Genomic DNA, 24,792 nt, shown 5'->3' with positions numbered 1-24,792 from the left:
ATATAAGTTTGGAACAACATGAGGGTGAAATTTCATGTTCATATCTCATGTAAGGGATTGGTGTCAGTGTACTGTCTTTCATTCTTACTTACCAGTATTCCTGCAATATTTTGTGGTCAGTGTCTTCTGTTTTATGTTCATAACCAGAATCAAATACTGAATTTCAACGTCCATGTTCTCATTGCTCTGTTCCTGTTAGTTGTCAGCGGTCCCGGGTTATTCTTTGCAGCACTGTGACTACCTTCCAGAGCTATCTCGTCACGTGTCTGGTCAGGTGGAGGAGGAGGCGGAGTCAGGACGAGTATCGTGGAAGGAGCTGGTGGACATGGACCTGCCCTCATTCCAGCCAGCCTTCTTGGTGCTTTGCCGTGTGCTGCTAAATGTTATTCACGAGTGCCTCAAACTGCGCCTTGAGCAAAGGCCTGCAGGAGAACCGTCCCTGCTCAGCATCAAGCAGGTCATTACTTACATAAACCTACATGTTGAATATACACTGCTGTTCAGACTTTTGAGGGTTAAATTAATCAAAAGTGACAGTAAAGACTAAATAAATTGAGTTCTTTAAAACTTTCTATTCTTGATATATGCTTATATTCATTAAAGAATAGAAAGTTATCCTATAAAAAATATTAATCAAAAGAAATATTTATTGCGAACCAAATCAACATATTAGAATAATTTCTGAAGGATCATGTGACACTGAAAACTGGAGTAATGATGCTGAAAATTCAGCTTTGCCTTCACAGCAATAAATTACAATAAAAAATATTCAAATAGAAAAGATTTATTTTAAATTGCAATAAAATTTTTCAATATTACACCTTTTATCTGTATTTTTTTTTATATCATAGATGTGTATATATACATTGATATTTCTTTTTATTTATTGTTCATTGATGAAGCCAACATAAGAGCCTATCTTTAAAATTTAATCTATGTTTGTGGATTGCTTTGTTGATTTCTTAATTTAGAGACTAACTGGTAGTGCTTTTTATACATTTTATTTGGTAACACTTTATTTTAGGCTCTCTTAACTAGTTGCTTATTAGCATGCATATTACTAGAATATTAGCCATTTATTAGTACTAATTAAGCACATATTAATGCCTTATTCTACATGACCTTATTCTACATCCCTAATCCTACCCAATACCTAAACTTAACAACTACCTTACTAACTATTAGTAAGCAGCAAATTAGGAATTTATTGAGGGAAAAGTCATAGTTAATAGTGAATAAGTGTTCCCTATTCTAAAGTGTTACCTTTTATTTTATTGGTTATGACTTAAGGCTATTTTGAAATGTGATACCTTATCGTGTTTGACTCTCTTCAAGACTCAGAAACTCATAAAAGCTGTTCACGCATTTAACATGACCAAATGAAATCTATGAAATGATTCCTAGAGACATCAAAAATGGCTGATTTGTGTATTTTGTGTGTGTATTGTAGTTGGTGCGTGAGTGTAAAGAGGTTCTTAAAGGAGGGCTCCTGATGAAACAGTACTACCAGTTCATGCTGCAAGGCGTCGTCACTGACCCCCAGGGTCTGCAGACTAATGCCAACATCGACGAGTTTGAGGAGGATCTGCACAAAATGCTAGAGGTGGGATTAGGACTGACTGCTGTTGTAATCTTATTTACAGTACAATTATTTCATCAATTTTTCATGACTGATTTGGGAGTGGTTTTCTGTGATGGCTGCTAGTCTGTACCAGGGATTTTTGCCCAGCTCTGTGCTTTTATTGCGTTCTTTTTTGCATGTGATAAAATTCAGAAAAACTAACGTCTAAATGGATGGCAGTCAAGAGATAAGTCAAAGTCAACAAAAAAAAATAAGATTTATTCTTCAGCGGATACAACATTTCCATCTTGTTCTTCTCCATCATGAACAACAGTGATCTTCACAAGCTTCATTTAGAAAAAAGTAAACCGACAATAAATGTCTTCTGTGTGTCTGTGCATGCAGGTGTACTTTGACTACATGCGCAGCTGGATCCAGATGTTGCAGCAGTTGCCTCAAGCCTCCCACAGCCTGAAGAACCTGCTGGAGGAGGAGTGGAATTTCACCAAAGTCATCACTCCATACATCCGGGGTGGAGAGGCCCAGTCTGGGAAACTCTTTTGGTTAGTCTTATACACTGTGTACGCTGTACGGACTGAATGTTTTCTATGTACCATATTTCATTGATGAAACAAAGAAGAAAAAAATATTGCATTGATCCTTGGGTTGGAATTCAGAAGTAAATCAACATCCATATCAAAGTAAAGTGCACAAAAAGCATCACTTCTTGTTTGTCTTTTCTAGTGATATTGCTGGCATGCTGCTAAAATCCACTGGAGACTTTCTGGACGCCGGCCTTCAGAAGAGTGGCAATGAGTTCTGGGAATGTGCGGATGACAGCACTGCCTCGGATGAAATCAGGTGAGTCTGAGACAACACGTAATGTGTAAGAATCAGTGCTAGACTTATCAAAGCCTGTTAAACGTGTTCAGTGCCATGTCATCACATCGGTCCTATTCATTCTAACAAAAATGTTTTCTCATCTAAAATATGTAGAACATTTTGGGTTATAGGGAGAATAGAATAGTGAATGTATGGAATGAGATTAGAATCCAAATCGGTTTGGTGGTGCAAGTGTCAGACACAAATGTAGGTTTAATATCTATCTGAAAATAATAGTTTTATTCAGCAAGGACACATTAAATTGATCAAAAGTGACAGTAAAGACATTTATGATGTTCCAAAAGATCTGTTTAAAATAAATGCTGTTTTTTAACTTTCTATTCATCAAAGATTCCTAAAAAGTATCACGAATTCCACAATTTTAAGCAAACTAACTGTTTTCACAATGTTACTATTCACTATTCTACTGTAATATTTTTAAGCATAAGAGACGTCCTAAAAATCTTACTGACCCCAGACTTTTGTGTATATAAGTGTGTATATATATTTTTTATTTTCTCATGATAATGCATTTTTATACTTTATTTAAAATCATTTATCCCTATTTTTTCTCTCCCTGCAGACGTTCAGTGATTGAGACAAGTCGCTCACTCAAAGAGCTCTTCCATGAAGCCAGGGAGAGAGCATCTAAAGCATTGGGCTTTGCCAAGATGCTGCGCAAGGTGAGTTTACTTGGCACTGTTTGCGCTGTGGTATGCCACTGTGATGGACTGTTTTAACGTTCTTCTTTCTTCTACTCAGGATCTTGAGATTGCTGCAGAATTCAGGTTAACCACTGGAGTTCCCTCTCTCCTCCAAGCACTGAAGGCCAAAAATTATGTTAAAGTAATAAGACATTCTTCTATATTAATGATAGTCAACTATAAACAGATGCTGTACATGTACTTAATAACTCTGTCATTGTGTGTCCTTTTTCTTAGGTCCAAATCCCAGGACTGGAGGAACTCCAGGTGTTCGTCCCTTGTGATCTGATGGAGCAGCGGCTGGTCATCTTGCAGTTGTTAAATGCAGCAGCTGGAAAGGACTGCTCGAAAGAGCCAGACGAAATCCCAGAAGATGAGGCCTATCTGCTGATGAGCAAGCATGGAGTCGGGGACTCGACCACCGATGGTGCCTGGACTGAGTGGGATGGCACTGTGCTCAAACTAGTGCCTCAGATGGAGACTGTGGACACATTACGGGCCATGAAGGTATGAAGTTACGCATATGATCTTCTCAGTTTAACCCTTCAGTGCTGTCAGTGGACAGACGTCAAGGGTTTAATATCTACTGTTGCTTCCACAAAAAAGTAGTTATACACTACAGGTTAAAAGTTTGGAATAATTAAGATTAAGATTGAATGTTTTTGAAAGATGTCTTGTATTCTAACGAAGGCTGTATTTATTTGATCGAAAATACAGCAAAACCATAATATTGTTAAATATTATTACAATTTAAAATAACTGTTGTCTTCTTTTTTTTTAATTTTATATATATATATATATTTTTAAATATAATTTATATATATATATATATATATTTTTAAATATAATTTATTTCACTTCTAAAAGTTTTGGATAAGATTTAAAAAAAGAAAATGATACTTTTATTTAGAAAGGTAAACGATCATAAACGTAATTAAAAATGACAGTGAATTCTGAAATATAAAGCAGCAAAAACAGTTTACATCAATGATAATAACAACCATTATTAGTAACTGAGCTCCAGTAATAATTGAAAATAATTGAGAACCAAGTCAGCATATTAGAATGATTTCTGAAGGTCCATGTGACACTGAAGACTGGAGCAATGGCTGCTAAAAATTCAGCTTTGCCATCACAGTAATTAAATACATTTTAAAATGTATTAAATAGAAATAGAAATTTTAGATTGTATTTTGTATAAATGGCCCATTTTAATATATTATTTTGTCTTTGAAGAAAAACAAATATATGTGTTTTACAATTTTTAGGTCTGGAATAAATCTTTGTCTTTGGAAAAAATATCAAATAAAAATAAATTTTCTATATAATCATTACAGCTTCTAATATGTCATATGATTCCTAGGTGGACAATCTGTTGCTGGTTGTGATGCAGTCGGCCCACCTGGTGACACAACGCAAAGCCTTCCAGCAGTCCATGGAAGAACTTCTCACCCTCAGCCGAGAGCAGACATCCAGCCAGCTGCTTATCGTCTCTGCCCTGGAACAGCTCAAGGTGATGCAGACCAAACCCAGAAAAACAAACTACATTTTATGCTCCCAATTTCTGTTTTCTGACATATCAGCAGATGTGTACTTGCTTGCTGACTGTCACAGTTTTTGGAGACCCACTTTCATATCACAACAAGCAGGGGTTTCAATGTGTGTCACTTAACACTGATGTAGCAAACAAATGGAGAACATGCACATACATACAAATACACATGGAAATCCCGTGCTTAAGGAGCGCAGAGACTTTCGGTTTTGCTCCATAGACATGAGTTACATTATGTGATGATATGAAAACCCATAACGGTGCATCAGCAAACAGGATGTTTGCAAAGCAATTTTGGTTTTGGAGTTGCTCTTTTAAAGAACATTTTCTGTCCTTTCAGAATGAGGCTCTCCAGCTGTGCATCAAGATCAACACCGCGATCGACCGTGTGGATTATATGTTCACATCAGAGTTTGAGGCTGAGGTGGAGGAGACGGAGAAAGCCACACTGCAGCAATATTACAGAGAGGCTATGATCCAGGGCTACAACTTTGCTTTTGAGGTCTGAGCCTATTGGGATTCTGTGTATATCAGTGTTTCTCAACTCTGGTCCTGGGCACCCCCCAGAAGGGAAAGGAAACAGTGAGACATTTCTGATAGTCCTGGGACAAATATCACTCTCCTTTATGTCTAATAGATTATTAAGCTACATGAAGCTACATACAAAATGTGCAGTGTTGGGGGGCGCTCAGGACCAGGGTTGAGAAACACTGGTGTATATGATTGCTGCACAGCACCTTAAAGTCACCATAAAATCAAAATTGCACAGCATTTAGCAAACAACAATCCAACTGATCCAATCAGTTCCTAAAATTAGAGGAACTGACAATAAGAGTAACGTTTGTTTTGCGAATGTGGGAATGTTCACTGAACCTTGTGCAGTATGTAGCAGGGTTATTATAGTTAACTGAAACCATAAAAAAATGCGTTAGTTGAAATAACAAGCATTGACTGATATAAAATATAAAAACATTTCTCATTTTAATTTAGGTTAACTTGAACTAAAACTACAAAACAAATTAATGAAAACAATACAGACATAAAAAAAACTACTAAAAATGACAAAACACAACAAAACTACTAAAATTAAAATGAAACCAGAAAATATAAAAATAAAAAATAAAATATTCCAAATATTAATAAAAACTATAATAGTATCTCAGTAATACTTAAAAAAAATCCTGGATGTAGCACCAAAGTCCCTTTAAGGCAAGTCATGTCACTCGGCGGCCATCTTTGAAACGCCTCTCGGGCATGCAAGTGCAGCTCCTATCTCTTTGAATTGGGAAACATCAAATTCTCCAAAACTGTTCGTCAAGCTTACGATTAAATTTCAGATTTGAAATCACCAATGAAATCTGACAACAGCTGTCTCATAAATGTTGTTTCTATAGCTCCAATAGCGTAAAAAAAAAAAGAAGTGTATTTTGCAGGCTAGACCAACCCATGGGCAGTCCTAAGCGCACGTCTCCAGAATGCTACGTATTACTATAGCAACCGGGACTTCTAACGGCAGTTGCAGTGACGCAATGACTTTAGCGATTGGCTCTTTTGCTCAGAAGGCAGGGCATCCTTCAATAGAGCGGCCTTATTAAAGGTGAGGTAAGGGATTTCTGGTAGCCAATGTTGATATTTGAAATCACCAAAACAAACACGCCCCTACCCCAAAAGGGTCTTGCCCTATTTTGATAGCTCCGCCCCACACATACGTATGTAACCCAGGCAACGATTAGTTCTGTGAAACAAAGCAAAACCAATGCTACACCGTGTCTCCACTGGACGCGAGTGGCGTGTCACGACAAAATACTATAGAACTCATTATAATCAGTGATGCTGTCTACATTGGATGCGGCACGACACTACAAATCCCCGACAGAAAACTGCTGCTGTGTTCTATTCATGACGTATTGACACAAATTTATAATAATAATAATTAATAATTTATGCATTTAGCAGACGCTTTTATCCAAAGCAACTTACAGTGGATTCAGGCTATAAATTTTTTTTACCAGTATGTGTGTTCCCTGGGAATCGAACCCACGACCTTTTGCGCTGCTAATGCAATGCTCTACCACTGAGCCACAGGAACAACAAAAATTTCAAATAGCTTTGTCGCGTCCAATGTACTAGACAGACTTCAGCTGTTGCGGCGCAGACACGGTGTTACTCACCTATCGAGAAGAAACAAAGCAACCTTGGCGTCTGATCGCAGGCCTTCCGCTCCTTGAATTCTCTCCAGCGCTGGAAAGCTGATCCGATATTTACACGGGTCCTACTTCTTGCCTTAAGCCTTCTTTTGTTCCGCAGACGTTTTCCTCTTTTGTTTTTTTATCTGCCATCTATCTTTCTGTTGCTCGGCTCGGCTAATGTCCGTCCTGTGCACTGAACCCTCTCTCCTCCACATCATGAGCAGACACGCCCCTTACTGCTGATTGGCTACAAGTTTGTTTTGGTAGTCGGCCCGAATCAGTTTTCTAAAGCGTTTTTGAAAAATCGTTTACCCCACCTTTAAGCGTTGCACAAAATTATCTGTTTAATTCAATTGAGTGTCAGAGAGAGAGTAAAAATTGTTATTAATGACTAAATTATTGCATAAAAACAGAGTGGACTTTAAAAATAAATCATAAAAAAATGTAAAATAATAATGAAAAAAGTATGATATGACCTCTGTAAGTGTAACACATTTAAGTCCTATACATGAAAGTGATGTAGTGCTCCTTCTCTAAGTCCCTGCCAGCTAAGATATATAATCAGCCCACAATAATTGTTCCACATTGCTGTGCACTTCAATACTGTATGAGCCCTTAGCAGATGATTTGCCTGAATGATAAATGTGTTTGGTAAACTGTGATCTTTGCTACTTTCAGTGTCCAGTGCTTCCGTATTATTAGTCTCTGTTGAGGCATGCATTAGCACGCATCATTGGCTTAAACACCCTGTCCTGCTGCCACCTGGGAAATCACTGAAACAAATATACACATTGATCCAAGTACATAAAGATCACAAAGTGCTGTTTAAGGATCAGCTCACCGCTGCGAGTGGTTGTTCATTAGTATATGAAAGGTGAAAATGTATGATCCTAATTAGTACTCTGATTTATTTGTGCCATTGTGTGTAATAATAATCAGAATAAACAATTCATATATAGGCTGTCAAGCAACATTAATAGCTTGATGAGTAGTTTACATAACTTTTTCATGAACTTATGTTTAAATCAGAAGCAGAGGTTGTATATGGTTTGAAAGAGCTTAATGCTGCTTATTGTGACTCTTAGCACTGCTGCGCTTGAACTGGCTTTCCCATCTGCGTTATGTGTTGCTATAAGACTTAAGCATGCTCGTCATATCTAACGTTTCATTTTACTTATTGCATGCAGTGTGTCTCAACCCGTTTCTGTCTGAAGGAAGATGGTGACCATATATATAACATTAGACTCTTCTGCCACACAGGGTCTCTAGTGTACATGAGAACGATCGTCTGTCATCTGTGGCGGCGGAGCTACAGTTTAAATCCCTCAGTCGCCACTCCAGCCCGACAGAAGACAGAGAAGGTACTGATGCAATATTTGTCTTTGTGTAAGAAGTGTCATTTTTATTCAACATGTTCTCTAAGTTTTCTCTTGTATTTCCAGAGCCCTCGTATCCTAAAGCAGACCCCAGCAGTACCGCCCGTCGCAGCTGGGAGCTCCGCAACTTCATCAGCCAGTCAAAAGGTAGAACAAAGAAAAGAAATGATGATGATGAGTTCATGTCATGCAAGATGACAGATGAAAGTACAGCTGTGCAAAATAGACTAAAATACACATCTATATTTTTCACAGCTTCTGACAAAGTTCTATATACAGATATATATATATTTGTTCTTTATTCATGTGCTGTATTTACTCTGAAATGGCTTAAAAGGGTGATTCAACCCATGGAAGTCCAATCAACTGTCATTATTGATTCATAAAGTTTAATGTAAAGACAAATATGTTGTTAATACTACAGTACTGATATTATAATCTAAATGCACCAATACAACAAGACATAGTAATAAACAAACATATAGACCTAAAAATTTACCTACAGTACACACTACTGCTCAGGGGTCAGTAAGATTTTTGGGGTCCATAAGTTTTTTTTGGGGCAAAAAAGTTATTTTATTTAGCAAGGATGCATTAAATTGATCAAAAGTGACAGTAAAGAATTTTACATTAATACATGTATCACGGTTTACACACAAAGCAGCACAACTGTTTTCAGAATTGATAATAAGAAGAAATGTTTCTTGAGCAGCATATTAGAATGATTTCTGAAATATCATGTGACACTGAAGACTGGAGCAATGGCTGCTAAAAAAAAGCAGCTTTGCCATCACAGGAAGAAATTGAATTTTTTCAATATATTAAATAAAAAAAATTACAATATATTTTAAATTGTAATAAAAAAAAAAGTAAAAAAATAAAAAATATTTTCTTGTTGCAAATATAATGTATATATCAACCCCGGTGCTGATTGTCTTGCAGACACTGCAGCACGTCAGAGCCCTATGGAGGCTGTCTGGCGCTCTATACGCATCTTTGATGACAAGCACTATGTGCTCATGAGACAGCGAAACATCATCGGACAGGTGTGCAACACCCCCAAGTCCTACGACAACGTCATGCACGTGGGTCTGCGCAAGGTCACATTCAAATGGCAGAGAGGCAACAAGATAGGTCAGTGGTAAAAAGTATGCTTTCATTACATAGCAGAGGCCTTTCTTGTTACATTTTCAGTTTTTCTCTTCGTTGACAGGTGAAGGGCAGTATGGAAAGGTTTACACATGCATCAATGTGGACACTGGTGAACTGATGGCCATGAAGGAGGTATATGCCTGAGACTGTTATTAATTTAATTAATATATTAATTCATTTATATATATATATATAAATAGATATATATAAACTATAAGAACTTTATTAACTAACTGAATTTGCTTCCAGATTCGCTTTCAGCCCAATGACCACAAAACCATAAAGGAAACGGCCGATGAGCTAAAGATCTTTGAAGGAATCAAACATCCCAATCTTGTCCGCTACTTTGGTGTGGAGTTGCACAGGGTAAAAAAGTGTTTGTGTTACGTCAAGGTCTGCTGAAGTCTTCTGTACGTTTATTCCTCATTGGCTCTTGCAGGAAGAAATGTATATCTTTATGGAGTACTGTGATGAAGGGACCCTGGAGGAAGTGTCTAGACTGGGTCTGCAGGAACACGTCATCCGCCTCTACAGCAAGCAGATCACGACGGCAATCAATGTGCTCCATGAACACGGCATTGTCCACCGTGACATTAAAGGTGTTCATTTATTGCTTCACTTGCACCAAGATTTCCTTTCCTCATTTCCTTTTTTTCTTCATCAAAATGATAGATGCCATTCTGGGATACAGATGTACAAAATGACATTTTCATAATTAGCTAGTTAATGGAATGCCTAGCTAATAATTATTTTGTTGCATCACTATTTATTGTTCTTCTTTTACTTCCCAGGAGCCAATATCTTTCTCACGTCGTCGGGCTTGATAAAGCTAGGGGACTTCGGCTGCTCAGTGAAGCTGAAGAACAATGCTCAGACGATGCCTGGAGAGGTGAACAGCACACTGGGAACAGCAGGTGAGAGACTTAATGTTGTAGTTCCCAGTTTTAGACACCAGAGGGCATGTCAAACTGTTTGAATGGTATGGTGAGGTGTCCTAAAGGGACAACTGGCATACCTAAATAATATCTCAAAAAACTTGTTCTTTTTGTTGTAAAGCTCTGTGAGGCATGCTGGAGGTCTAGACCTTTATTTTAAGCTGTTTCCAAAGTTTTCTTATCACCAGTGCTGTCAAAAATTAAACGCATGAAAACTACATTTACATTTATTCATTTGGCAGACGCTTTTATCCAAAGTGACTTTTGAGGAATACAACAAACATAGGATGGCAATAAACACGAAAAGTGCCAGATCTCCGTCATCGTTCAAAATAGTAAAAGCTAGGACAGGAAGAAAATAAGGGATACTGAGAGCAAAGAATTTTATTTTATCACCAGTTGTATTGATAAACATAAAAAATGTTTAGCAAATGGTAGCATTAGTTTGAAATATATATACCTTTTATATATTCAAATATAAAAGGAAATTTAAGTGTTAAATATAGCTTCTAGCTTCAGTGTTATTATTAAAGGGGTCATATGATGCGATTTCAAGTTTTCCTTTCTCTTTGGAGAGTTACAAGCTGATTGTGCATAGATAAGATCCCTGAAGTTGCAAAGACTAAAGTCTCAAAACCAAAGAGATATTCTTTATCAAAGTTAAGCCTCTGCCACGCCCCCCTAAAATGGCTCGTTCTAACACCCCCCCACATATCTACCTCACTATGTGGAAATATTGGCATAATGCGGCCAAATGTGCACGCAAAGAAAGAAGGCGTGGTTTCAGTAACCGCAGTAGTGTTGAAGCAGCCATGTCAGGGAGACGCTGTGTGTTTCTAGGCGAAAGCAAAAGCACTTTATTTGGCCTTCCGAAAGTAGATGCATTTAGGAATCTTTAAGATTACTTACAACAGAACAGCAATGCATTTTATGGACGACCGTTTCGTGAACCTAGGAGAGGAGGTAATTCTGACTTTGCTATGACAATCTGGCGCTTCTGAATCAGCTACTGTTTTGTTATTAGTTTAAGTATTTGCTATTGACTGTTCAAATGCAGAGTTTTGCGCATCGTGAGAGAGAGAGAGAGAGACAGCGTCACATCACAGAGTCAGCTGTCTTAACCGTGGCTTGTGTACTGCAAACACATACCAGCTTCATCACTGTGTCTGTCACGAGACTCTGTTCCCCTTTCGGGCTTGAACTGATGGTAAAACTAATGACATTATTTACTGTCTTTACATTTATTTTGAAAGATGAAACTTGCGATTATGGTAAGGGGCGTTACATTTCTGACGAGTGCTTGCAGTGTTCGGCCAATCACAATGCACTGGGTCAGCTGGCCAATCAGAGCAGACTGCGCTTGTCAGAAGGAGGGACTTTGAAGAAAACGAAGCGTTTGAGAGAGGCGGGGCATAGAGGACCTACAATAATGTACAGTATTTGAAAAATAATGTGTTTTTTGAACATTAAAGCATGTCAACATATTCTGTTACACCAAATAATGATCTTTAAAAAAGCATCATATGACCCCTTTAACTAAAACTATTAAAAATAGTTTAAGTGAATTTAAGCTAAAATAAAATATTAACATTAGATGAAAAACCTAAAGGCATACAACTAGAAATACCTTGGCAACTAACTGAAATAAAAGTTTAAATACTACAATTTCTAAAACTACAACTGAAATAAAAATAAATTAAAGCTGAATAAAAATATTAATAAATTGATTACAACAAATTAAAAGGGAAACTGAAACTGTAAAAATAAAAGCTAATAAAAAATGTTAAATACCATAGGAGCAAATAGGTAATAAAAATAACACTATTTGGTATCTATAGCATTGTGACGATTATCACATTGTTTTCTTTCTCATTTCTAGCATACATGGCTCCTGAGGTCATCACTAGAGCAAAGGGTGAAGGTCATGGTCGTGCTGCTGATATCTGGAGCCTTGGATGTGTTCTCATAGAAATGGTCACTGGAAAGGTAAAACGTGGTCTATGTGCATGCATTATGCCTGAGTTTGGTCTAATTCTTTATTTACCCATGTGCCAGCTTTACTCCAAACTGGTTTGAAGATAGCGTGCCATTGTGAAAACATATCCGCACTGCGTTCATTCAACACCAAATCCAAAGGAATTTTCTGGGCTTGTCTACACATGCCTAAACAACCAAAATGGTACTACTGGATAGGGCTTCCTGAAACATAATTAATCAAATTTCCACCAATTACAACAAAACAATTCGGATATTCACCAGTTTTAAAGTTTATTCGTCTTGTAGTACCATCATTTAGTGACTGTGTTTTTAGTGTGTGAACTGTAAAAAAAAAATCTACAAACATCATACTACTGTAAGTAACTCTGTGTGTGTTCCATACTGTTTGCTTAATTCAGAGACCTTGGCACGAATATGAGCATAACTTCCAGATCATGTATAAAGTGGGAATGGGCCACAAACCACCCATTCCTGAAAAGTTGAGCACAGAGGGGAAGGACTTCCTGGCCCACTGCCTGCAGAGTGAACCGAAGCGACGCTGGACCGCCAGCGCTCTGTTGGACCACCCGTTTGTCAAGGTATGAACTCCCTCTCACCCATACAGCTAGTTATTTCCTTCAGCTGATTCATAGGGTCACACATATGATGGAGATCAGGTTTCTCTGACAAATTTCCAATCTGTTACCCAAATTAGATCCACCAATATGCTACACACTTGAAAACACATGAACCAGACCCTGACACAAATAAATTCTCACTTTGAGCACTAAACACTGACAACCAATGGCTTATTTTAGTGATGCACTGAAATTTGGCAACTCTTTGTCAAGGTATGAACTCCCTCTCACCCATACAGCTAGTTATTTCCTTCAGCTGATTCATAGGGTCACACATATGATGGAGATCGTTTCTCTGACAAATTTCCAATCTGTTACCCAAATTAGATCCACCAATATGCTACACACTTGAAAACACATGAACCAGACCCTGACACAAATAAATTCTCACTTTGAGCACTAAACACTGACAACCAATGGCTTATTTTAGTGATGCACTGAAATTTGGCAACTAAAAATATTTGGCCATAAATGAATTTTGGAAGGCCTAAATCATTGAGAAACTGTGTGGACAGTATGGCTGGGTTGACAATAGTGATTCCACAATTACAGTGCATCACTAATGTAATTACAGAGGGGTGAGGTAGACGTCACATGCTGTCACCTGATTGGCTGCTTAAGAGGCTGATGGAAATGGCACTAACACGTCAATCTCATGTCTTTTCAATTGCAGGTCTGCACAGATGAAGAGTGACGGGGAAAGACGTGTATTCTTTTAATGTTTACATAAATGCTAGCACTACTTCACGTGGCATGAGGGAGGACGAAGGTTAAAACAGACGCGCTCTGCTCGATACGAGCCCCTTGAGATGTTAAGAGGCGGGGCAAGTCTTACATGTACAGTAACATGAGCAAATGGGATGGAAATGTTTGGACAAGTGCGTTGTGTACATACTGTAAGAATAGGGTTAGGGTTTTTCTGTGTACAAAGCATATTATAAAGCTGAAGTTTAATAGCCACTTTGTCGGTAATCGAGTCACAGGGAATACATGTTAGGAGACAGTACATCAATTCAAGGGATGTTCTCTGCACAAAGCATCAGAGAATGGGAAATGGAGGGAGTTAGACATTGACTGACTGTATGTACAATTTCAATGAGTGTTCACTGAAGAAAGCATACAAACCTGGGGCTGAAAGTCAGTAGAGAAGATTTTAATTTTCTTTTTTTTTGTTAAAATGGTATTTTTGTTTGCCTTGCTGCAGAGCCCACTGTTAACAAGTCATATTTAAGCCTATAAGTAGTTGTGCTGCGTTGGCTCAGCTTCGTGCTTGCCAATGGCGTGCCTTTACCATCTGGGTGCACAAGAGCATAATCAACCAATGAGAGGGAAGAGGCCAGTCTGACTCCGCCTTTCTGCTGCTGCACTCGGCTGGGTGGACAAACATGCTCTTACACAGGCATCAACTGCTGGTTCTCTGCTCCTCCAACAGTGTTTGCAATATTTAAAAAAGAATATTAATAAACAGACAGTTTTTTTTAAATGGCCTACTTGTCTCTTTTTAAAAAACAACATGTAAATCAAAACAGAAGCATTTTAAACAGCTCTTTCATGTGGCGACTTCCTCAAATTTCACTTACGAAGGTGGCTGCACTTGGCTAATATCAGTTCCTGTTGTGAAAACGCCCTCATGACTGTAAAGTAGCATGATCTTGTTGCCCTGGTGGAAGTCTCAGTTATTGTTTATTTGCATCTCTTTATTCCCGTAGTTCGAACCCTTGTCAATCTCGGTCTGTCCAATCATCCACCGGATACCAACTGACACTGAAAATAAAAGCAAAAATTTGTCCGTTACTGTGCAACAGCCAGTCACATTAGCATGCTTAACTAAACTAGGGCTACAAGCACTCAAATTCATATTATCATTCATTAGATCAGTGGTTCTCATGAAGGGAGAGTTGACTGGGCGGGTGAGTGCAGAATATTTCATTATTAAAAGCATGATTATTATTAATAGAGATATAATTATTTAAACTCTAAAAAGCACAAAGATGTAAACTCGTATGTTAACTCTTAAATTATAAAATTTCTTTTCCCCCTCAATAACTATTGTTTTTAAGAACATACATACAGATCCTGAAACTTCTAAATCATACAGTATGTAAACAAGGTCTGTCATAATTACAGCAGAAATACTGAAAGTAGCCTATATATTGTTTTGGACAATGGGAGTGTTAAAGAGTCAAAAAGGCTGAGAACCACTGCATTAGATCATAATACAAACAGGGTTCCCACGGACATGGAAAACCTATAAATATCAGAATTTTAAACTTTTGAAGCTTGGAAAAGTCATGGAAATTTGTGAATGATGGGACAATATCGATATAGCTATGCTTGGCTATCTTCTACTAGAAATTACTCTATAAATTCATTTTTAAAAATAGTTTTTCACAGTAATCGTAAGTCATTGAAATTCCTTGGTCAACAGGTGTGGGAACCCTGTACTAAGTAAAGGGAAAATGAAAGACTGAAATGAAAGATTTATTTAAACAACATCTAGTAGATGCATGATGTCTTGTAGTATATCTGAATCATGTAGTTCAAGGTTTGTTTTGTGTGCATTTAGGGTTTAGATGAAACGTTTACCTCTGAAATGAATCTTTAATCCTATTCTCACATGCTATGGTATTTAAGGGCACTTTCAGTGCATTAAAATGTGTCATTCATTCATGCGCTTATGAATTGACCAGCATGCAGTAAATCCAGATAGAAGTGGTTGATATACTTACAGCTATAGCACCTAATTGGCCTGCTTTATATATTTTTTGAAAAAACAGATTGGGGGAAAATAGCAGCAGTATATAATTCCTTTGTTGCTTGATGACAAAAAAAAGATTGACTAAAAATCATCTGCTGCAATCATATTATTTTGCTGTTTGTTACACCAGCTTATATTATAATCAATAAGAAATAACCACCCCATGCCCTTGTCCTTATCCCAAGTACCTGCTAGACAGAAGACAAATGTACAGACGACAGTGAAGGTGGATCCTGATAGCAGCATTTGGAGCAGTAACATGCAGAGAGGGTAGACCAACAAACAGACCCAGAAGAGCCAGTTCAGCAGGGCCCAAGGTCGGCGCGGAGGGCTTGTAATGGGACCCGGAAAACGTTCTGTCTGTCTGTAATGCTCTTGGAATTCATCCTGTGTGAGTTGGCACAACAAAATTACTTAATGCCCATGTTTGTCCAATATGGATATGCTAATACCAGCACCAGTGTTGTTCTTGCTAACTACAATTACACTATTAAAATGTTTTCATTAACTGAAAATACAACTGTTTGTTGCCAACTAGTTTTCTAATGTTTAAGTACTAAAACTGAAATAAAAAATAAAGCTAAATAGAAATACTAAAAAAAAAAGTCATAAATTGATCAGATCATGTAACAAAACAAAACAAAAAAAAAAGCCAATTCAAAATATTAATACATGCTATACTATACTAAAATAACACTGACCACCACAAAAACACCTCCACCTAATGCAGGTAGTGCACTTACTTTGTCCTGATAGAGTTTGTAAAGCCAGGCCGCGCATTCAGACTCATCCTCTGGGATTGTGTCCAGAGGAATCCGCCTAACAAACACACAAGGAAATCCATGAAGGTTTATCTTAATCTTGCTGCTGACAACACTTTCATATAGGAAGCCATTAAACTAAAACATTTCTAAATGATTATGGAGACTGCATGTTGAACTTTGTTATAGCAGGAGATATTATCACAGATCATTTAATATACAACAGGCTATTAAATATTGACAAAGGGCAATGTGAAGAAGATTTTTCTTTCATTCCTACCTCACATATAAATCAGCATGATATTTTTTCCCATTGAGTACTCCTAGTAAAGTTGGCATTTCGTTGTTTCTGAAATTAAGTGTAGAATCGTACACAGCAGTAACTACAAAGGAGACACAAACCAAGTCAGCGAGCCAAATTCTTAGAGGCTACATTGGCCAAAAATACATCATCTTTTACTTAAAGTATTCAATTTGAAAGACATCAACAGAGTGATTTGCATTAACTCACTGGAAGATCAATGAAAGCATTGTCACTATGGGTTCATCATTACTTAAAGGGACAGTTCACCTTCAGTTGCTGGTCCCCATTGACTTCTATTGTATTGTATGGGGAAAAAAACACTATGCAAGTCAATGGGGACCAGCAACTGAAGGTGAACTGTCCCTTTAAAGGCCAAGAAGCTCTCACCCGTTCCCCTGAGGTTCTGGACTGTGACACAAAAGCCCTTGGTCCGAGGGAGAAGGTGGTACTTGAGTTTGGGCAGACCTTTCTTCTCTGCCACCTCCATACTAATCTTGTGCTTCTTTTCTGTGAAACGTGTGCCCTCACAGTGCAACAGGAACTACAGACACATCATAAAAATTAACATCAACCACACAAGGGGACAGAAAAGCTTAATAAAATACGGGATATAGTGTATTTGTTAAGGGAACAGTTTACCCAAAAATTGACTTATTGTCACATGGACTACATTCATGGTGCTATTTGGAACAATGACAAACTGTCATCACATGGAAAGAGCTGCCTGAATATTTTTCAGAAATTCTCCTATTATGTTCCACAGAAAATATAACAGCATTTGGGCTGTGGAACATGAAGGTAGGTAAATGATGATTTCTTTTCATTTTTGGGTGAACAGGTAAACTATTCCTTTAAGTAATTGTGCGTCTAAGATAAAGGAAAAGAGACATCTGAAATCAAGTAAAATCACCAGAGTACAATGTGCAATGAGATTTCACAAATATACCCAAAAGTTTTCTGGGTAATCACGGAGGTTGTGCAGGCTTTGCACTACTGTCTTGCGATCCTCTTCCCATTTCCTTTTGCAGAAGACAATTTCCAGGAAGTACCACATCCAGCCAATCACAGGAACAAAGGAAAGTTCCTTTTTTGCCAACACCTTTGAGCTCTGAAAGCAAAATATGATGAAAACAATTGCAATCTGCATCATGACAGTATTGAGTCTTTAAAAATAATTTTGAATCACACACTTGTTAAGGTGCGGGAAAGTTTAGATTTTGTATGAAACTGTATTTTTGTCTTACCCCTAAAACACCAAATCTCTCACAGAAGGTCCAGCCGGTCATAAAATCTATCTCAAAGTTATGATTGAGGACAACAATGGCGTTTTCTTTGCCATAGAAAGGATAGCTTTCTGGATCTGTGTAAAGTGTGCATTCTGTCCCGGACCACCACTCCAACAATGCCACCAATTCTGAACAAAACAACAACAACAAAAAATACATACTGAATTATGATGTATAGAATGCAGAATGCATTTACATATTCATGAATGTGAAGTAGTCCAACAAGTTCATCAACTTTTTATGTAAATAGGGCAATTTGCAAAATTCAAAAATATCAACTTTCTGTTCTGTTACCCTCAGTGCAACTCCGAGGTTTTCAAACAGGAAATAATGGTTGTAAGTTTTGCGCATCCTACAATACAATCATGGTACAAAGCAACAGGTGAGACATGATAATCATGATCTCCATGACTGTGACAAATATTATTGACCACTTTTTACTGTGTTACTATTTTTATGCAATTTTGTCACTTCATGCTGTACTACTTTGTCAGTGCAGACAAAGTAAGCACTGGAAGCATGTTGCATCATGGCTGGTTATGACAGTATCTTTCTTTGGAAGATGTGAGGCCACATGTGAGAGCTTGCAGGACTTACGACTAGAAACAGAATAACCCAATCTGCAGTTGATCCTGCGTGCGAGTTGCTTGTTAATATACCACAGTGGAAGAGTACAAAGCTGGAGCAGGTTGATAATAAACCCACTGACTAGGAACACATAACAGATAATGAGATGACACAGCAGCTGGGTTTTCAGTACTTGAAGGGTTCCCATCCTTATCATGTAGTCTTGACGTCTCCTGTCTCCACTAAATCCTCTGCAGACAGAGAGAGAGAGAGAAAAAAGAAAAATATAAATAACTTTCATATTAACCAGAAGACTGTTGTTATGAATAAAGATGGAAAGCACCTCCCAAGATATGTTGCACATGTAAAAAAAACTGTGTTTGAAATATGAAAATCTACCTGAGCCAATATTCAAATAGCATGGTTGCAACATGGTTGAACATTTTTTCATTCCTCTTTACCACACCAACCCACTTGAATGTTGTGAAAATGGTTTATAAATGTGTGGGAAGCATCATTTTCAAGAGTAAATAGTTCATTTAAAAGCAGTGTTTGTGAGAGAACTGAGAAGACCATTAGCTAGCACAGAGCAAGATGAGACCGGTCCCTATCATCACTGTCAGCTCTTACATGTGAAAGTCTCTCAGGACACAGGGCAAAGGCTGAAACAGAAATGTCACAGTGTTACTTGTGTGGCTGTGTGTCTACTGTGTGTTTTGGCATAAGCACATTCAATTTGAGGGTGCAATGTTGTCTGCACACTCTCTGCTAGTGGTCACAGAAAAAAAGTGTCAAATAGTGTAAAACAAATACTTGCAGTTATACGTGTAGAAATGAACCAGACCAGATTCTAGGTTGATAAAATGTAAAATCTATTTGCAGTAGTCGAGGGGATTTTGATTCATTTCAGTTACTCAAATCTTTTGCATCAGTTCACTTAACAGAGTCGTCCACTGATTCGACTCTTTCCGCAAGAACAAGCGAGTCATTGAATCAATTACCGAATTCGTTCAAAACACTAAGCTGATAGAAACATAAGCATTCAGAAAGCAGCACTAACATTTGATAATAATAACCTTATATAATTAATAAGACAATATTATATAAAATACATTTCTCTTATAGTCAGGCCACGAATGATCCAGAACGGTCACGGGCTTCAAAAACGAGAGAACAAAAAATATGAGACGGTCTGTAGAAATAATAAAAAACTATTCGTTCACTTTTGTCCATACACAGTAAAAGTCAGTGGGGTCCAATGTTGTTTTGGACACTATTGACTTTCATTCCATTGACAAAAACCTGAGACAACAATACATTTTAATGTAAATGATCAGAAATTTTGAACCATCAATTTGGACATTTATTTGATACCATACAGTTAATCTATCTATGCAAATGTTTCTGAAATAACGATTCAACCATCAAGATCATCAAATTATTATACAAAGGAGCAGGTTCTGCCCTCCACTGATTGAACTATGATTGAGGTCCACTTTCCATTCAAAGCTCTCAGCTTTGCTTTCATTTCTAGTGACATTAAGAAAGGCTCTCCACCAGCATCAAAAGACCTGCTATGACATGAAACTACATAATTTAGTCAGTGATTCACAAACCATGTGGAAAGGCCATTCAAGTATGGCACTCAAAATAGTAACCTATTCACTTGAAGGGAAATTAAATCTTTTTTTTGCCTGGCATTATTCTGGATAATAGACTATTCAGATTAAATTGGCTGCTTATGAAAATAGCACAAGCTATTAAATTCACAATACCCTTTACATGTTGCATCCCAATTAAAAACATATATAGTAGATGGAAAAAGCTTCGGACATTTATTTGATACCATACAGTTAATCTATCTATGCAAATGTTTCTGAAATAACGATTCAACTATCAAGATCATCAAATTATAATACAAAGGAGCAGGTTCTGCCCTCCACTGATTGAACTATGATTGAGGTCCACTTTCCATTCAAAGCTCTCAGCTTTGCTTTCATTTCTAGTGACATTAAGAGAGGCTCTCCACCAGCATCAAAAGACCTGCTATGACATGAAACTACATAATTTAGTCAGTGATTCACAAACCATGTGGAAAGGCCATTCAAGTATGGCACTCAAAATAGTAACCTATTCACTTGAAGGGAAATTAAATCTTTTTTTGCCTGGCATTATTCTGGATAATAGACTATTCAGATTAAATTCAAGTATTAATTTGAAATGGCAGCATATGTTATGACGGCAGCGGCTGGAGACCGCTTCAGGGAGCGGTGACGGATGGAAACAACTGGACTGTAAATGGACAGGGATTTGCAGAGGGAAGGGACGGATCAGGAAATGGTTTAGGAGAGATGGGAGTAGGTCCAGTTTAAGAGGGTCTGTGTGTTATGTCTATGGCCGAACTAACAGAGGCTCATGCGCTTCCGCGCGCTATTGGCTGAGGGGAATTTCCGTCTGATGCCGGAAATGGACGTGGCAGGATGACAAAGTCCTGATGCGCTTCCTGTTTTAACTCTGGTGAAGCTATCAACAGTCAGTTGGCTATTAGATCTCACTGATTACCTGTAGTAACCGTGTTTCTGACTCGTCTCCTCCCTCTGTCTCTTTCTAATGTCCCGATAGCGCTCTTGGAGGCTCAGCAGGGGCGATGCGGGTGTCCTGGCGCTGGTTTTTGGGGCTGATTTGGGTCGGAGTGTCTGCGACTCGTGCTGGATCTCCTGTGATTTCTGATGAGATCCCCTTCAAAATCAGATGGCCCGGGGCAGACTTCACCCTGGTGAGTCAAAACATCTAATAAACCCAGACGTTTCACATGACCGCTGTAAATACAAACGTGTTTGTTTAGTTGTCGGCTTGTTGACTGAGCTCGCTTCATAACAGCTGGATGTGTTTTGTTTTGAGCTGTCTTGTAGTGTGTTAATATTCTCTCTTAACAGCATTATGAAGTATTAAAGTACACAAATGGCAAGTGGAGCTGTCTGTTTTTTTTCTCTCTTTTGCTGTGGGCATGGATTTGTCTGTTGTTATTTACTTCTGCAGAAGTTAAATATGCACTAATATGTAATAATACCCCTTTCTCTGCAGTCAACGTCAGGAGGCCTGTACAAAGAAGATAACTATGTTATCATGACAACTGCGGAAAAAGAAAAGTACAGATGTTTATTGCCATCTTTGTCCAGCAACCAGGAGGTGTGGTTATGCATGGCCAATTTTTTAGTTGTTATTATCTTGAGCCATTCTGTGTATCGTTTACTTCAGTTTTATTTGATCAATTTACTGCCCGTCTCTTTTTTGAAGGATGACATGAAGGAGTATAGTGGGCCGAGTCCAGCTGAGCTGCTGGAGCCGTTATTCAAACAGAGCAGCTGCTCCTACAGAGTGAGTTTCATGTCTCAGTATCTGTATCTAGTTTATAAACATGGTTATAATATCTCACAAAATATGTCTAGGTCACATTTCACCCCAAGTTATATTTTGCTAAAAGAGAATTAAGCTTGTTTTTACAGAAAGTCAAATGTTTGAATAAATGATTGAGGTTAGATGTTATGATGAGTCATATGTTTTGCATTGATTACAATTATGACAGATCGAGTCATACTGGACATATGAAGTGTGTCACGGGAAGCATGTACGGCAGTACCATGAAGACAAGGAGACGGGGCAGGTAAAATCACTGTTTATGATGTATGCTGTATGCTGCCAGATCATTATTTATAGCATTCCTTATATCATATTGGAAATGCCTACAGTACCACTCAAAAGTTTGGGATTGGTAAGATTTGGTAATGTTTTTGAAAGAAGTCTCTTATGCTCACCAAGGCTGTATTTATTTGTTTAAAAATACAGTATAATATTATAAAATATCGTTACAATTTAAAATAACTGATTTCTATTTTAATATTTATTTCTGTGATGGCAAAGCTGAATTTTCAGCAGACATTACTCCAGTCTTCAGTGTCACATGATCCATTTAATACATCCTTGCTCAATAAAAGTATTAATTTCTTAAAAACAAAAATCTTACAGATCCCAAACTTTAGTGTATGTGAATGGATTATATTGAGATATTTCTAAGTAATATAAACATTTCAATGGTCTTATTAGTCTCTGCTTCCTCAGAAGATCAACATTCAGGAATACTATCTGGGTACCATGAATAAAAAAGGTGCAGGTTGGCAAATTTGTAAGCTTAAGTTTGTAATTGCTTTAAATATTCTAGTAAAGTATTAAACATTTTTATCAATATATTATCTGCTCATCAGAATCAGAAACATCTAGCGACTCTGAAACAGAAGGATCAACCACCAACACAGAGGTTTGTAGCTGTTATACTATAAATCTAAATATAAAGGTAGGAAATGTATGTCACCTGAGGATTTTTTTAAAACTGTGTTCCCAGGTGCCATCAAAAAATATAGAGGGTCAGCTGACACCATACTATCCCGTAGAGATGGGACAAGGGACTGAATGCTCTCTGAGACAGAATGAACCTCGCTTTACCACAGTGCTGTACGTCTGCCACCCGGAGGCAAAACATGAGATCCTCACAATCGCTGAGGTCACCACCTGTCATTATGAGGTAGTGGTGCTCACACCCCTCCTCTGTCCTCACCCGAAATACAGGTACAAACACATTCAGTTTCCATAGTTTATCATACTAAATAAGTGGATAAATATTAGTTATTGATTTCTGTTCACTATTTTTCTCTTGTGAATATGTATGTCAAGAAATAGAAACACCTATCCCTCACATACATTGTGCTTTAATAAAAAATTTATAATAAAATATAATAAATTTTTAGTCCTTTGTGACATAATCCAGCCCATCTTTCCTCAGGTTCAAGTCCTCCCCGGTGAATGACATCTTTTGCCAGGCTCTGGGTGGGTCCCCTCTCAGACCTCAGAGTCTGTCCCAGCTGGATCGTGAGCAGGAAGAGCTGCTCAAACCAGCGTTCAGCTCAAGCAGAGAAAGAGATCAGAGAGGATCCAGGGTGAGTATGCATCTGCCCTTTATCTTCTGCATTATCACTAACCTACTGCAGGATAAGTGAGCGGTAATGAATGACTCCTGCTATAAATATTTTCGAAAGGACTCTTAAAGTTGTTTTCTATTAAAGCAGTGGTTCCCAATCCTGGTCCTGGAGAACCCCCAACACTGCGCATTTTAGATGTCTCCTTATTCAAACACACCTGATTCAACTCATCAGCTCATTAGTGAAGACTCCAAGACCTCAAATGTGTGTGTCAGATAAGAGAGACACCAAAACCGTGCAGTGTTGGGGGTTCTCCAGGACCAGGATTGGGAACCACTGTATTAAAGGACAATAACAAATTATATTTGCAAAATGAACCAAAAAATTGTTCTGAAAAGTATATGAAAACTTAAATTAATGTAATTATAAGTTATTGTTGTAAAAATATTTTTAAAAATGTAATCCCTCTGTCTCCCTTGCTAAGGAGGACACACCTCCAGTGAAGGAAGAGGCGTATACCTCTACCCATAAGCCCCTGACAGTGGGTGGGCAAGCCCAGGTCACCGTTGGCACCACCCACATCTCTCGTCTGACTGATGAACAGCTGATCAAAGAGTTTCTGAGTGGCTCTTACTGTCTGCATGGGGTGAGGATGGATGGATGGATGGGTTTATTTTCTATATCTGTGGATCTTTAAGTTGAACATATTCCCAATTTAACATATTTGTTTCTGTCTAGGGTGTTGGATGGTGGAAGTATGAATTCTGTTATGGAAAGCACGTCCACCAGTATCATGAGGTAAGATTGTGAAGTCGCTGAATTTTTATATAACAATTCCCAGTATAGTGTAAAGGTCTGGATTATGAGAGATGCTAAATTGCATTTTGTGCATTCGGTTGAAGGACAAAGAACAAGGGAAGAACATTGTGGTGGTGGGCAGCTGGAACACTGAGGATCATATTAACTGGGCCAAGAAAAATGTGGCACGGTCTTATCATTTGAAAGACGATGGAGTGCAGAAAGTCAAGTATGATTATATTTCCCTCATATACAAGGTGCTTTAAAAAAAAACTGGATAATATAAATAAAACTAATTTGATATATATATATATATATATATAGGTGCATCTCAATAAATTAGAATGTCGTTGAAAAGTTCATTTATTGCAGTAATTCA

At 37.8% G+C, this 24,792-nt stretch overlaps 3 protein-coding genes across 8 annotated transcripts in view; 2 read left to right on the top strand and 1 right to left on the bottom strand.

The window, feature by feature from the left end:
• Nucleotides 1–14,411, top strand: part of LOC107553172 (mitogen-activated protein kinase kinase kinase 4-like) — a 33,497-nt gene extending 19,086 nt beyond the window's left edge. Inside the window, exons 4-23 of the mRNA XM_016235305.1 lie at nt 200–457; nt 1,451–1,603; nt 1,967–2,124; nt 2,306–2,422; nt 3,027–3,126; nt 3,206–3,289; nt 3,385–3,654; nt 4,511–4,660; nt 5,040–5,201; nt 5,444–5,446; nt 8,132–8,249; nt 8,331–8,411; nt 9,207–9,398; nt 9,478–9,548; nt 9,666–9,782; nt 9,856–10,015; nt 10,208–10,330; nt 12,231–12,337; nt 12,748–12,927; nt 13,640–14,411. Of these exons, the coding sequence (XP_016090791.1) occupies nt 200–457; nt 1,451–1,603; nt 1,967–2,124; nt 2,306–2,422; nt 3,027–3,126; nt 3,206–3,289; nt 3,385–3,654; nt 4,511–4,660; nt 5,040–5,201; nt 5,444–5,446; nt 8,132–8,249; nt 8,331–8,411; nt 9,207–9,398; nt 9,478–9,548; nt 9,666–9,782; nt 9,856–10,015; nt 10,208–10,330; nt 12,231–12,337; nt 12,748–12,927; nt 13,640–13,660 (2,625 nt within the window). The 3' untranslated portion in view covers nt 13,661–14,411. The remainder of the gene's footprint in view (nt 1–199; nt 458–1,450; nt 1,604–1,966; nt 2,125–2,305; nt 2,423–3,026; nt 3,127–3,205; nt 3,290–3,384; nt 3,655–4,510; nt 4,661–5,039; nt 5,202–5,443; nt 5,447–8,131; nt 8,250–8,330; nt 8,412–9,206; nt 9,399–9,477; nt 9,549–9,665; nt 9,783–9,855; nt 10,016–10,207; nt 10,331–12,230; nt 12,338–12,747; nt 12,928–13,639) is intronic.
• On the bottom strand, nt 13,881–19,293 carry LOC107553196 (1-acyl-sn-glycerol-3-phosphate acyltransferase delta-like). The gene is made up of 9 exons (XM_016235335.1): nt 19,273–19,293; nt 18,673–18,893; nt 18,034–18,203; nt 17,736–17,897; nt 17,177–17,330; nt 16,766–16,868; nt 16,468–16,543; nt 15,913–16,111; nt 13,881–14,730 (listed from the first exon to the last, which is right to left on the bottom strand). The coding sequence occupies exons 2-9, from the start codon at nt 18,857–18,859 to the stop codon at nt 14,639–14,641; spliced, it is 1,143 nt and encodes a 380-aa protein (XP_016090821.1). The 5' UTR covers nt 18,860–18,893; nt 19,273–19,293; the 3' UTR covers nt 13,881–14,638.
• Nucleotides 19,294–20,897: 1,604 nt separating this feature from the next.
• The window catches only part of LOC107553195 (endoplasmic reticulum lectin 1), a 7,231-nt gene continuing 3,336 nt past the window's right edge, over nt 20,898–24,792 (top strand). The window contains exons 1-12 of one of the 6 annotated variants that reach the window (XM_016235329.1): nt 20,898–21,174; nt 21,265–21,418; nt 21,727–21,831; nt 21,940–22,020; nt 22,229–22,306; nt 22,747–22,813; nt 22,905–22,957; nt 23,042–23,265; nt 23,480–23,633; nt 24,100–24,261; nt 24,354–24,413; nt 24,518–24,642. In XM_016235329.1, coding sequence (XP_016090815.1) covers nt 21,290–21,418; nt 21,727–21,831; nt 21,940–22,020; nt 22,229–22,306; nt 22,747–22,813; nt 22,905–22,957; nt 23,042–23,265; nt 23,480–23,633; nt 24,100–24,261; nt 24,354–24,413; nt 24,518–24,642 — 1,238 coding nt within the window. In that variant the 5' untranslated portion in view covers nt 20,898–21,174; nt 21,265–21,289. Of the gene's footprint in view, nt 21,419–21,726; nt 21,832–21,939; nt 22,021–22,228; nt 22,307–22,746; nt 22,814–22,904; nt 22,958–23,041; nt 23,266–23,479; nt 23,634–24,099; nt 24,262–24,353; nt 24,414–24,517; nt 24,643–24,792 lie in introns of all 6 variants that reach the window. The other 5 variants (XM_016235331.1, XM_016235328.1, XM_016235334.1 and 2 more) reach the window with 5 other exon arrangements.

The sequence above is a fragment of the Sinocyclocheilus grahami genome, unplaced genomic scaffold (genome assembly GCF_001515645.1).
Source record: "Sinocyclocheilus grahami isolate Dianchi unplaced genomic scaffold, SAMN03320097.WGS_v1.1 scaffold466.1, whole genome shotgun sequence".
In the NCBI taxonomy this organism is placed as follows: Eukaryota; Metazoa; Chordata; class Actinopteri; order Cypriniformes; family Cyprinidae; genus Sinocyclocheilus; species Sinocyclocheilus grahami.
This window is presented reverse-complemented; position numbering and strand designations above follow the sequence as displayed.